Source organism: Engraulis encrasicolus, chromosome 21 (genome assembly GCF_034702125.1).
Source record: "Engraulis encrasicolus isolate BLACKSEA-1 chromosome 21, IST_EnEncr_1.0, whole genome shotgun sequence".
In the NCBI taxonomy this organism is placed as follows: Eukaryota; Metazoa; Chordata; class Actinopteri; order Clupeiformes; family Engraulidae; genus Engraulis; species Engraulis encrasicolus.
Window position 1 is genome coordinate 2,117,813 of NC_085877.1, and position 14,422 is coordinate 2,132,234.

At 42.7% G+C, this 14,422-nt stretch overlaps 1 protein-coding gene across 1 annotated transcript in view; it reads right to left on the minus strand.

The window, feature by feature from the left end:
• adam19a (ADAM metallopeptidase domain 19a) overlaps nucleotides 1-13,585 on the minus strand; it is a 145,930-nt gene extending 132,345 nt beyond the window's left edge. Inside the window, exon 1 of the mRNA XM_063187119.1 lies at nucleotides 13,260-13,585. Within this exon, the coding sequence (XP_063043189.1) occupies nucleotides 13,260-13,389 (130 nt within the window). The 5' untranslated portion in view covers nucleotides 13,390-13,585. The remainder of the gene's footprint in view (nucleotides 1-13,259) is intronic.
• Between the last annotated feature and the right edge of the window lie 837 nt (nucleotides 13,586-14,422).

Here is a 14,422-nt window from a genome sequence, read left to right on the forward strand (position 1 = left end):
AGAGGGGCGGAGGAGAAAAAAAGAAGACTGAGGCCACAAGAAAGACAGGAGAGGAGAACAAAGGCAAAAAGGCAGACGACACACAAGTATGCACACAATACACTTGGCAAAGGCATGTACACACACAAACACACTCGCACACACACGGAATAGGAGATGATGTGGTCATATCATCATAACGGGGGAAAATAAACAGCACAATTATTTCTTCCTTCATTTTCCCCTCTTGGTAAACAAGTGGAGCAGGCCACCTGCTGCAACATGCACTCCAGGAAACTGCATCACTCTCAACAGCCCTCTCCACAGGCTAAGCGGCCCCCCGTGAGATTGAGCTAAACACTCTCGCACACACACACAGAAGTCACTCTCCCTCTCTCTCACACACACACTCTCTCTTTTTCTCTCCGTCTCTGTCTTTCACAAATACCTCAAATGAAATTACACTACTGTTTGACAGCTACTCTTACATGCACTCACAAGTGCGCACACACACACACACACACACACACACACACACACACACACACACACACACACACACACACACACACACACACACACACACACACACACACACACACACACACACATTCTACGAGACAGACGTAGGGAGAAGGCAAAAAGCTCCAGCTGCATTCCTCTGTGACAAAGACATCCACATATACTGTACAGTGCAGTCAGATACACCACCCCGCACACAGCATCTGTCAAACAAATATTTAGAAGTTACAAAAGCCTGTAATCCAGTATTCACAGAGAACAATCTAACTGTAAGCTCACGGTTGAAAGCTATACGGAAAAAACCTACGGTATATACCTGGTTTTCTCTGCATGAGCCTTTTAACAACTCAGATGGGGAGAGGTAAACAAAGAGTGAGTGAGTGAGAGAGTGAGAAAGAGGCAAGGGGTGGAGAGAGAGAGAGAGAGAGAGAGAGAGAGAGAGAGAGAGAGAGAGAGAGAGAGAGAGAGAGAGAGAGCACATGGCAGGGAGGGAGTGAAAGAGGCAGAAAAAGACAGACAGAGAGGCTGAGCAAACAGAGACAGAGATGAGAAAAGAAGCAAAGCAAAGAAAAACAGAAAGAAAGGGCAATATTTTTTTCAAACAAAGAACACTACTGCACATCACCAAAAAAGGACAAAAAAACACAGACAAAAAGTAAATAAGTCGGCACAGGGCAGCCCAGCACAGACATAGCAATAAAGTTCCTTGCTGTAATAAAAGACCTCTCTGCCCACACCACAGTGGCCATGTCGCCTGCCCAAGTCAACATGGAACCACACACACAAAAACTCTCTCTCTCTCTCTCTCTCTCTCTCTCTCTCTCTCTCTCTCTCTCTCTCTCTCTCTCTCTCTCCCTCTCTCTCTCTCTCCATTTCTTGGATGTGCCATCTCTCTCTCTCTCTCTCTCTCTCTCTCTCTCTCTCTCTCTCTCTCTCTCTCTCTCTCTCTCTCTCTTGCGTGTCACACAATGTGAAATGACAGAGAGGGAGACTGAGAAGACAATACAGATAAATGCCCTTAGAATTCACCATTAGTGTACAGCAACTGGTGTATCTGGGTCTGTAGATGCTCAAAACAGAAGCATGCAGTTTGTCTGCATGTTGATCCTTGAGCAAGAAAAATGAGAATGGAAAAACAAAGCTGTTCTAACATTCTTGAGAAAAAGAGAAAACGGAGGAACAAAAATGTCAATTAGCCACAGCCCATCTCCCTCATTTCCTGAAGCTGGCTGGTAAAACCACTGACCTACAAGGAATCAAATCAGCCCATAGCATATATGGCTACTGTAGGCTCTACTCTCTCCCGTGCACATGAGCAATTGGATTACTCGCTCTGCGGTAATTTTGTAAAGGATTCAACTAATGTTATTTTGACTGACTAATGGCCAGGATATCTTGTCCAATCAAATTTGAAAAATGCCTGTTTATGAGTTGGACTTAAAAATGGAGGCCCCACAGTATTGTGCTGTATGTTCTCATCAGGATGGTTAACATTTACAGTTGTGGGAGACCAATACTTTGGTGGCTAATGAAGGAGATTTCTATTTTATACAAAGCCATATTGAATATTTAGTGTGATATAGTATATTTAGGAAAGGAATGTCTCTATGATAAACATGTAATGATGAGTGGGAGGGAACAGTGGGCTGGCCTGGGGAAATGGGAGGTCTGTGTGAGGGACACCCCATTGGCTGAAGGGATGCTCCAATCTGTGGCCTGTCTGGCCGGAAGCCGGCCCCAAACCGGCTGAAGGAAGGTTATTTAAATGGAAACGCGGCCTGAGGAGGGTTGTCTGCAGAACAAGGAGGAGGGAGCAAAGCCGGCCGGTTTGTGGGGGTGGGATTGCGAGTAGCACTTCAGCCAAAGGGCCCCAGCGTGTACTTCAGTGTAACTGTTACAAGAGTCAAATAAACTTAAACTCTTCAACATAGATTTTGGTCTACAGTCTGATAATTTAGGAAATAGGAACAGTTTCTACTACACTAACTGACGGGATATCTTGTTCAAACAAATTTTAAAGATCGCCCGTTTAGGAGAGAAAACTCATTTGAGGCTTCATGGTACAGTATGTATGTGTTCAAGGAAGGTAAACTTTTAACAGCTGTGGGGAGTTGAATGCTATCTGCCAACTCGGATGCTGTGAGCTTAACTGCATTACTTCAATGATAAAAGACAAAGTTTCCAAGAAATGCCACATAGCACTTGAACATTATCGGAACAAATCGTGGAGCTAGACAAACAAAGTTAATCAAATAAAAATATGGCTGCTCATTGGCAAGCGGTGGAGAATACAGCTGGTTTCACGGCTGCACTGATAATATATGTGCATTTGTGTTTTGCCTGTGTGTGTGTGTGTGTGTGTGTGTGTGTGTGTGTGTGTGTGTGTGTGTGTGTGTGTGTGTGTGTGTGTGTGTGTGTGTGTGTGTGTGTGTGTGTGTGTGTGTGTGTGCGTATGTGTGAGAGAGAGAGAGAGAGAGAGAGAGAGAGAGAGAGAGAGAGAGAGAGAGAGAGAGAGAGAGAGAGAGAGAGAGAGAGAGAAAAAGAGTTTGTTTTTCTTTGATGCTGGTTTTGTTTCCCCAATTTATTTCCTTTTCTTGTCCTGAGCTCGCTGATTTAGGATTACCAAACCGCAGCAGCAATAGTTCTTGCCTTGTGGAGATGCACTAGAACATCCACAGTCACACAACCTGATAGTCTCTCTCTCTCTCTCTCTCTCTCTCTCTCTCTCTCTCTCTCTCTCTCTCTCTCTCTCTCTCTCTCTCTCTCTCTCTCTATGTCCTTCTCTGTCTCCCTCATTCTCTCCCTCATTCTCTCGCTCACCTGCATATCTTTGCATCACTTGACTCTTGAACCTTTTCCAAGGTTTCACCTTCCCTCCTCCTCCTCATGGTCCTTTTGTTTTCTCCTCCTCTCCCTCACCATTCCTCTGTTCTTCATCTCAGTGCCCCTCTACCCCATCCAGCCATAATCCTCATACTGCCACTTCTACCACCTCCACACACACACACACAAATGCACACCCACACGTACGCACGCACACGACCCACATACACAAGCACATGCACATGCACAATCACAACACACGCACACGCACACGCACAGGCACACACACATTCAATTAACGTCCTTTCTGAGCTCCCCTGGAGGATATGTCCTTGGCGAGGCGCATCAAAAGAAACATTCACCTTTGATTAAAGGACATACGCTTTGACAAAAAACAACAACATTAGCGATGCAGTGTGAGCTCACCTCTCTCTCTCTCTCTCTCTCTCTCTCTCTCTCTCTCTCTCTCTCTCTCTCTCTCTCTCCCTCTCTGCCTTGCTCTTCCAACCCCTCTCCCAGAGATGCAGCCTGTGCTTCTAGCTGTGTTGCCAGATCTCAGTGTGGCTGGCACCCGAGGTGAGATCCTTGACTTGGCAGTACCTGACACCGCGTCACTTTTTTTTGTCCACCCTTTCCACAATTCTGTTCATTTTAACGGGAGCATAGGTTTGTTGGCATCTTTTTAAAGTGTCTTGACATGCTCCAAAATATCATCACAAAAGTTATATTTGTGTTGTAGTAAGGTGCCTGCTGGTGTAGCATCACTTTTGAGATGATATTTGAAGTACATTAAGATGTTTTTGAAAAAAAAACAAAAAACATGAAAGAGCGGAATTGAAATAAAATACTACGTGGTCATACTGACAAGTCATGGATGGAGTGAAAAATAGAACGACATGTTGAAAGTGGCAGGAAGGAGATTCATCAGGCTTTGGGATTCAGGGCATTTTTTCTCTTTTCATCAGGCACGCTGCCTTGGAAACACGGTGACAAGAACTGACAGCAAACATGGAAGGGTACCAGCCCGGGTGATTCTTTTCTCTCCAGCCACCTCTATTTGCAGAGTGGACCAGAGGCAGCAAAGCAGACGAGACCAGCATCACGACGAGCTGCAAACAAAATTTGACTAATCTTTGTGGTAGAAACCCCCTTCGTTTCATAAGGCTGTGAGGATGATGTGAGGAAGGCTGTGAGGTGTCACATGTATCCAAAGGTTACTCAAGGACATGGAACATGCTTATGCTTGAACAGATCTTTACAATAAACTCCTTAAGATACGGCTCATGTTACATGTTTATCATAGCTATGAAAGCAATGACACATTTGTAATGAGTCAGTAAAGACTGTCTGAAAAGTGGATATTTCCACAGGCAGAATGGTGTGCTCTGCCTGATGAAGGTCTAAGGACCGAAAGCTTGCAAGTCAAGTAAAGCTTCTTTGCACAAAAATAGACCTGAAGTGTGCGGATTGTCTTCTTTTTATACTGAAATTTCTTCTGAATCCTGCACCTTCTAAACAGATGAACGGTGGCCTATCACAACTTAAGAATGGTGTGCATTAAAAGAAAATCCAGAACATTGATTTTATGACTTTAAAATGAACACTCTTTTTTCAAAACCAGTCCTATGCAATTGCATATATACTTCAATATACTTCACATTAAAGACACCTGGATGATTTCATAGAAGCAATAACAAAAAAACTGGTTTAGAGCGCAAAAACATTACAAATATTTTAAAAACATGTGCAGTAACTGGTGTCGTGTATCACCACACAGTAACCGTTGCAGTGCTCATTCAACACTTAGCATGTAAAATCAACACTATGTGTGTTAAAATTCAGCTCTCTGAGTGTTGAATTAGCACTGCAACATTTACTGTGCAGTTGTAAAGCGTTAAGTAGGAAACCACTCCAGGGAGCCCGGGCCTGTGGCTTTGCCGAGGCTGCAAAAACCTGCAGCGCAGTAGCTTGCATGGCAGACCCACTCTGCTCCCCCCAGCAATCAAGTTCAATCAATCCTCATTTCAGACTGCGTCTTTTGCAATGCAGAAAGTGTTAGTGAGTTCAAGGCTTGCGTGGTCCTGGGTTTTCTGACAATGAGGCAGAGTGGTGCCATTCTCATTATTTCTTATGCGCCAGAATTAATCCGCATCAGCCTTTCCAGCATGGGTGCTTTAACGCCTGATGGAAAGTCTCCTGCTATTCAATGAGGGATTTATTATTTTAATAAATAGGCAACAATAAGCCTCAATCACATCAATGTGGCTCAATAAGTCTCAAAATATGAGGGGAAAAAAAGAAGACAAACGGCTACCCTGAACAGCTCACTTTTTCCTGCATTTGTGTGTGCGAGGGTGTGTGTCTTTTTGTGTGTGTGTCTTTCTGTGTCTGTGTCTTTGTGTGTCTGTGAGTGTGTGCGTGCATACGTGCATGCATGCGTGCGTCTGTGTGTCTCCATACAATGAAAGAGATTGCACACTATATGTCAATTCATTTTACAGAAATGCTATTGCCGGTCTACCAATATAAATAAATTATTTGAGCCAATAGACACAAGATGAGAATGGAAAGTAGGAGAAAGAAAGGCTGGTGGAGAGACAGACCACAGTGAGGAAGAGGGAGGAAAAGAGAAAGAGAAAAATATTTGGGCCCATATAGAGAGGGCACTAATGGAGGTCTAGCTTTCAAACGCTAACGCAATAATAGCTTGTGTGTGTGTGTGTGTGTGTGTGTGTGTGTGTGTGTGTGTGTGTGTGTGTGTGTGTGTGTGTGTGTGTGTGTGTGTGTGTGTGTGTGTGTGTGTGTGTGTGTGTGTGTGTGTGTGTGTGTGTGTGCTCTGGAGTAAGCTTGCATTTAAATGAGTTTGAGTGTCCATATGCATGCTTTGTAGATGTCTATTTTGTGTTCAGTGTGTGTTTGTGCGCCTGTGCTTGTGTGTGCTTAGAAGGTGTGCTTGTGCCTTTCACGTCCACACTTCAACGTGCACGCCAGCCGTATACGCCATGTCATGATACCAAGTCGCACCTTGTGGAAACAGAAACCCACACAATTTCAAAAAAGAGCAGACAGACATTTCCGTCTAGCATTCTTGCTTGGACTCCATCATGCCCTAGAATAGCCAAAGTATGTGAGCACCAAAAAAAGTAACCAGAGCTGAAATAGATGCCTCTAAACCAAGAGAGGCAGAAAGAGCTGTGAGTGATGAGGCCACCGAGTTGACGTCACTAGTGCTGTTGTCACATCTAAAATAGAACAAACCGTGGACACAAGAATCAGTGACAAAGCTGACTGAGTTACAGCAAGCTGTGGGTGAGAGAGTAGGAAAACTTAACATTAAAAATGACTGAGAAAGTGCAAAAAGCCACTAATGACTTTTCTACAGTATGTAGATGGCTATCTGTTTAAGAGCTGGTTGTTAGTAACCAGCATTCTTGAAATAGCATAACACGGTGTGACCTTGAGAAAAACACCTACCTACCACTACACTACATTCATAGAACAACTTCCGTCCACAGTTGCTATTTTAGTGATAATTGTGACGATTGTATGATAGGCTACCACTGAAACCCCAATGGTTCAAACACAGCCAGGTCAATACAAAATCCAAAGCACACACCCACGCACCCACGCACACACACACACAATTCGCGCAAGCTGACAATCGTCTTGGATTGAAGCTTCACAGACAAACACAAAAATACACTGCCTTTGCGACTCATTTTCTCTCTGTTTTTTTTTCCCTTTAGGAGGATCGGGAGATGGCACAGCCGGTGTCAAAGATGATATCTCATGATGGAGCCTTGTTTCAAATGCATTAGACGGCTACTGAGCAAAGGCAAACAGACCAATTCAATTGTAGCCCCCAGCTCCCTGGTCAAATCTGTCAACCCACATGCTGCTGGAGCCTGGGTTCATGTGTACAGAAAACAAAGTTAACGAACAAAACACCACAGTTCATGGAACCCCTGGGAAGACACGGTCCCATGGTTACAGTAATCTCAATAAAACCAGACAAAATCCTGTCACATGTGCACATACATGAAAGATGACATGTTTGACAAGCAACACAAGGACAGTTATCCATCATTAAACAATGATACACCTGACTAAAAAATTGCAAACGTAAAATTCTGCTGTAATGGTTTCTGCTAGGGCAGTGGTTCTAAAACTTTTTGGAACAGACGCCCCCTGGACCTCATTGACCTCATTATATGCCTGCCAACGCCCCCCTTAGAATGAAATAGACTAATGTCCCCAATGACAACTAAGCACTGCCTTCTCTCAACTGTATCCTTCTCAATGTCCCCCTAGGGCCCCCCAACGCCCCCTGGGGGACTGTCAGCCCCCGTTGAGAAACACTATGCTAGAGACTGGTGGGTCATTTCACGTGAAATCAGACACTTTACAGACCACTTACTAATAATATGGTAATACCATAGTAGCATCACATGACAAAACAAAAACAAAACAAAAATGGTCAGTTTCCCCCAGTCCCCATGGTCCCCAGGTTTCAGAAAACTAAGGCAGATGTCCATTTATACACACCAAATGATGATACTTGAATGTTTCAACATTCCTTCCTCTGTGTACCTGTGCCATCTTCCTTTACCGTACTTTAAAGAGATAATCAATGGCTACACTCTCATTTTGTACTCTACCAGTGCATTTGAAGCAGCAGCTGTGTCTTTTGTAGATAATGTATAAGTACGTCCCATTGCAGTTACAGGTTCCACTACCAGAAGCACATCCTGATGATCCATGACAAGTCTATCTAGTCTGAAGGGAAAAGTGAAGGATGGAGATGGCCCATGAGGATGCAGGAAGTTCAGTTTCACCTCTCCAGTGCTCGGCATACATTCCTCAGCACATGCTAGCCACCAGTTGCCATCATATACAGCTACAACATACCCTTTGATGCTTGAAAATGTAACACATTCCTTTACTGAGCTCACTCTTTCAACTCTGCCTTCTCTGAATGCTGAAAATGGCCTAACTTCCACTGTGTCCATTGACAATGGGCAGAAGCTGTGTATTTTTTGAGTACCTGGAATAGTTCTTGCAGATTCAAACCTTTTCAACAGGTTCTCAGCGTCATGATGGTACATCTCTGTTGTGGCAAACTGGCAATGGATGTTCTTGACATTATCCTTGACAAATTCAAACAGTTGGTATGGCGTTACAATTTTAATTGTCAATAGGACGTTGCAGACTTGCTCGTGCAGCAAGCCATTTAACTGTCCCTCCAACGCCATCACATGGACCTTTGCCATGTGATGTGGCAAAATAGTGCCACTCTGCAGGTATCTGAAATCTGCCTCGTGGTGGCACAAATTTGTTGTGTTTTTAAGGTTCTTATATTGTGCAGCACAGTCATCAGAAAAAATATAGGATCTTCTTTGGACGTTCTGTCATTGATGAAGTGTCACTGAGGAACTGAATTAGGAGCTTCTGAAACAGATGTACAGCAATTGTATCATGAATGTTGCAGTCTGAAAATAACAACAAAACAGATTTTTTTTCCCCAGTTTTAACTGATCTTGGTAGTAGCAATACAAATGGATGGATTGTGGCCTGCACTGGTTGTTCCAGTGAAATGATTGAATAGCATCTTGAATTATAAAACTATAGTTTTAAAAACGTTCCTGGTTCAAGGGAGTCAGTCAAGGATAATGTCAAGAACATCCATTGCCAGTTTGCCACAACAGAGATGTACCATCATGAAGCTGAGAACCTGTTGAAAAGGTTTGAATCTGCAAGAACTATTCCAGGTACTCAAAAACTACACAGCTTCTGCCCATTGTCAATGGACACAGTGGAAGTTAGGCCATTTTCAGCATTCAGAGAAGGCAGAGTTGAAAGAGTGAGCTCAGTAAAGGAATGTGTTACATTTTCAAGCATCAAAGGGTATGTTGTAGCTGTATATGATGGCAACTGGTGGCTAGCATGTGCTGAGGAATGTATGCCGAGCACTGGAGAGGTGAAACTGAACTTCCTGCATCCTCATGGGCCATCTCCATCCTTCAGACCAGATAGACTTGTCATGGATCATCAGGATGTGCTTCTGGTAGTGGAACCTGTAACTGCAACGGGACGTACTTATACATTATCTACAAAAGACACAGCTGTTGCTTCAAATGCACTGGTAGAGTACAAAATGAGAGTGTAGCCATTGATTATCTCTTTAAAGTACGGTAAAGGGAAGATGGCACAGGTACACAGAGAAGGAATGTTGAAACATTCACATATCATCATTTGGTGTGTATAAATGGACATCTGCCTTAGTTTCTGAAACCTGGGACCATGGACACTGACCATTTTTGTTTTGTTTTTGTTTTGTCATGTGATGCTACTATGGTATTACCATATTATTAGTAAGTGGTGTGTATGACGCCATATTTGTGAGTCAAATTCTCTCTGAAATGAATAACAAACCGAACACCAGCATTTTAGGTGCTGCTCATGACATTGCCGGCTACGTTTGGACAAGGAACTGGCCATTTTAAAATATGAGTTTTTTAGATATTCAATTTTTAATTTTTCAATTTATCATAATTCATATTCTGAGAGTAGTTGTATTCCAAGGTGATTGTGTAATATGTAGAGCCAGAAAAGAGCTTTCAAACAACACCACTGGCATCTTTTTGTGACTAACACTGACTGATATATTCAAGGCTGAATGTATAGTGTCCTACCCTCACATGTAAACCTTTCCTAGTCTGTTTCTCCCTTAATATTAGTGTCAGATTCAAACCAATGCAGTTCTGGGGTGCTACCTTGCTACTGAAAAGGCACACCAAGTATGATTGAAATCCGGGTCGGTCGGGTCCCAAAGTGTCTGATTTCACGTGAAATGACCCTGGTAGAGGCAGGGGGTAGAGGATGTAGTATTCCATACAGTGTAAAGGGGGGTGGGGGTGGGGAGGTTGCTGCACTACAGTTAAAAACAAAAGGCCTGCTGGGTAATGGGGCACAATTGCATTAATTCTGAAGCGGAACATGGGGAGCCGCATGTTTAAAAGGAAATTAGATCAAGCCTGAGAGAGCTGTGTGTCTATCTATCTATGCATCCTGTGACCTTTAGAGTACATCAACGGATGACATTTGCCCCCGCCCAACCAAACCGGTATGTCCATTTATGTTCAAAATTACATTTTCATTGTGTCTAGTTAATGACAGTAAAACTGCCTAAAGGTGAAGGAAAACTTAGAAGACATTAACCCAGTTCTGATTGGCCTGATGCTACCTTAAAGCCAAAATAAAAACAGATGTAGACTTGAAAAGTCACAGTGCCAGCATAGAGCCATGGAGAGTTACCCTCTGACTTATAAGATTGCGTCAGTCATGATGTTCTTGCAGCTGATCATGAGTCTCCTGGAATTCCCTAACAGAAGACCACTTGTGCTCTGCCCCTCTGCCCTCATGTTACTATGGCCGACCGAGACTACGAGTCAGTCCCAAGTCAATCCCAGTCTCAAGTCTTTGGCATCTTTTTTGATGACACAGAGAGCTGTTATGGCATATTTAATGTTGCTTATTGTTGAGGGGTTAGGTTTGGCATGGGTAGACTTTCCACTGCCTCATTTACTGTGGAGAATCAGGGAGAGAAAATGTGTGAAGGAGAGAGAGAGAGAGAGAGAGAGAGAGAGAGAGAGAGAGAGAGAGAGAGAGAGAGAGAGAAATTATAGATTTAAGTGAAAAGTAAGTGAAAAGTAAGTGCTCTACACTTACTTTTCACTTAGTTTTCACTTAAATCTATCATTTGTTTTCACTTACTTTTCACTTAAATCTATCATTTGTGTACAATATGTGTGGTGTAACCCCACTGGTGTTGGTGGAGATGATGAGGCCAATAGCTTGTCCCCGGAGCAGATGTGTTTACCCAACTATAGTTTGGATTTCATGAACATACAACTCAGGCCTGCACACTCAGTCAACATAACAATTACAGACAACATAACCACAGCCCAAGTCTGACACCTCAGCAGTGAAACTGCAGTGCATAGACAATGATGTTACAATTAGGCCTTCCTTAACTCTCATCATAACGTTAGTCCAAGTGACAAGTGAAACTATAGTCAGTGGAATAGCCAGAAATATTCCGAAATGTAAACAGTGTCGATTCTTGATTGCAATCGGCACCTACTAACATGCTGGATGTATTTCATATAACACACATAGCAACTGACTATAACTCATCAGCTAACTACTGTAAGATCATACCACAGCAGATTTCAACCCTATGTGGAGAGAGAGGATAGGTCTACAAAGTACAGAACACTGATGATGTGTTCAGAAAAAAACTATGAGGTTAAAGGTTTAAAACAAAGGTGGGTCTGTAGTTACTAAGCTTGATGTGTATATATTACCCACTTTCATCATTCCATGTGACAGAAAATAACGTATCTATATTGATCCTTTTATTGCCTTTACCAACCTTTCGAACATACAGTATGCTCTTGTGCAATAAATCAATAATTACCTTGTTATTCCATAAAACTGCAAACTCAGCTCTATACAGCAATGCATAACATTCAAAAGACTAACGGGTGAGCAGGGATTCTGTGTCATTTCCTGAGGAACACGTTGCATTTCTCTGATATTGACTAAAGGAAAACCCTAACTAAACACTGACACCCGATGGCGGCAGAAAAAAAGGGTACAGTAACAAATCTCTGCCATCTGTGACATGATGGAGAGATGTAGAAACTAGAATTACTATTATTATCATTTTGACAGAATATGCTGTGGGAAAAGTTGTTGAACATTTCGAGAAGCAATAGCTATTACACTTTAATGAACGCTGCATGTTTTGCACACTTCAATTACAATGTGGCCCCCACCATGCATCATCAATTAACCTCAGAAAGTCTAAGTAGGCTACAGTAGGCTATTAATTAGCACTGGATAATGATAAGGTTAATTGGCAAGCTTTGGGTCACCATATGGCTTTTTTGTTGGTGTGCTTATTATAACAGCCTACCTGGGTGGTCTTGGATGTCTGAGGGGCAAGTCTACACTCTTTTACAAGGACCAATATTTCTAACCAAGAACCATGTCAGCTATAAAAAGCAAATCGAGAAACATTATTTCAATCACTGGACACAATAATGGCAGCAAGTGCTGAAGAAGAAGAAGAAGAAGAAGAAGAAGAAGAAGAAGAAGAAGAAGAAGAAGAAGAAGAAGAAGAAGAAATTACAACGCTGACTATCATTAGCCTATAGCCTATTTATTGTTGTTTTCATCAGTTTCTTTATTCATAATGGTGGAGGTGACTGATGCTTATCATTACCATAATTACAACCATGCCATGATTCCTTTATTTGGGCAGTCTGCGTATTGACACAAAAGATGTAAACAGATTTTGAAAGAAGGCTATTTCAGTTAGGCTATATCTTAAATCCTTGGACTCATTTCAGTTTCCGCGCCATGTCACATGTCATTGCTTAAAGGCAACTTTTGAAAACAGTAAATAGATGCAGCTGATGAGATCTGTACTAGGCAGCGCGACGGTCTCACAAACTCCCCGGCTTCAACTTACAATCAAATAACCACGAGATAACGTAGAACGACAACCCCTAACCTTAAAACTGCCAACTTAAAAACGTCGACTTAATGTCTACTTCTTCGCATACATAGCCAAGTCTACTGTGATATCGCCTCCTTTTAAGGAGATTCGCTCCGGTCTCTCACCCGTCATTTGGACCGGAGTGTTGTGGAAAACAAAGACTCGCTCAGCAACCCCGAGAAAGTAGCGAGACACAACCACAAACTAAAACGTTATTCTAAATGCACATCGTCCCAATCACAACAACCACATAGGCTACTGACACATGCAACTGGTAGGTACCAAAACTGAACAACTTTCCAAGTGGGTTACGGAGGGGCTACAGACTGCCCTTTCTCTTTCTTTTCTTTTTTACCCTTCTTGACGTTACCTTGATTCCGAATGTCTCCACATGCGCTCTGAAGGATGGCGTTTAGAAGTAACAGCGACAACATCATTAGCGTATGTCTGCATTGTATCCATGAAAATATTCCATATTTCTGTCGGTGTTTGCTGTACATCCCTGTCGCGGTCGGAACCGTAGTCCGTTCTCCCTGGCTCTCGATGGCTCACTTGCGCGGATCACCCCTCCCGCCTCCTCTTCTCTGGCTCGCGAGCGGCGTGCGTGAAAACAAGAAATGGATCTGATTGCTTGGTGAGCGTGCGCTCTGTTCGCCTTCGCCGGTTGAATGAAGCTGTGAGTCAAGCGACTGTTCAGCCTCCTGACAAAGGAAGGATTAACTGGCACTCGCCAAGAAGACCTCACTTCATACTTGTTTGGATTAATCGTGTGTGCGCACGCCTTCATGCATATGCAACGGGGGTGATAAATGGCCAAGACGCAAAATCCGCTCTAATAAACAAGCAACCACTGATTAATGATTGTATCTCACATGATCGATGCAGTTTTGTAGCAGGGTGAATATTGTATCATAATAAATGTGTAATTATCAAACATTCCCATACAATCCATCAAACAAGCCTAGGGGTTTTCAAACAATGGGGGAGGACCTGTCTATGTGTAGCCTACCTCAAAGATTGGGACGCATTGATTCATCATCTGTCAAACAACACACTGTGCGTGTGTGTGTGCGACTGTGTTCTTACCTATTCCATTGCATTATAATCAGCAACGGTGAAAATATTCTCAGAAACATTTGTCTACATTCCATATGAGAAAACATTTCAGGATGCAATGAATACCGGTAGAGCTTAATAATATATATATATATTTAAATCAACGGCCTTGAGCCATGAGAAATGAGGTTCAAGAGCTCTTACAAGCTTTTCTATTTATATCCATATTTAGACCAATTCATTAGATGTAGCTATCCTTGCTGCCACATATAGTTGCTGATATTTGCTTTTGTGTGTCTTTGAATACAGTAGCCTATGTGTGTTTCCAATCAGACTCCCTTGAACCTTCATATCCAATAATTCCAGCCGGTCTTGCTTTTTCTTTTTCGCCATCTTCACTTGTGAGGAAGACAAATTGAATGGAAATGCAAGTGCTCTCAGCTTTCAGTTCACCATCCCCATATCTCTCAAAGCACA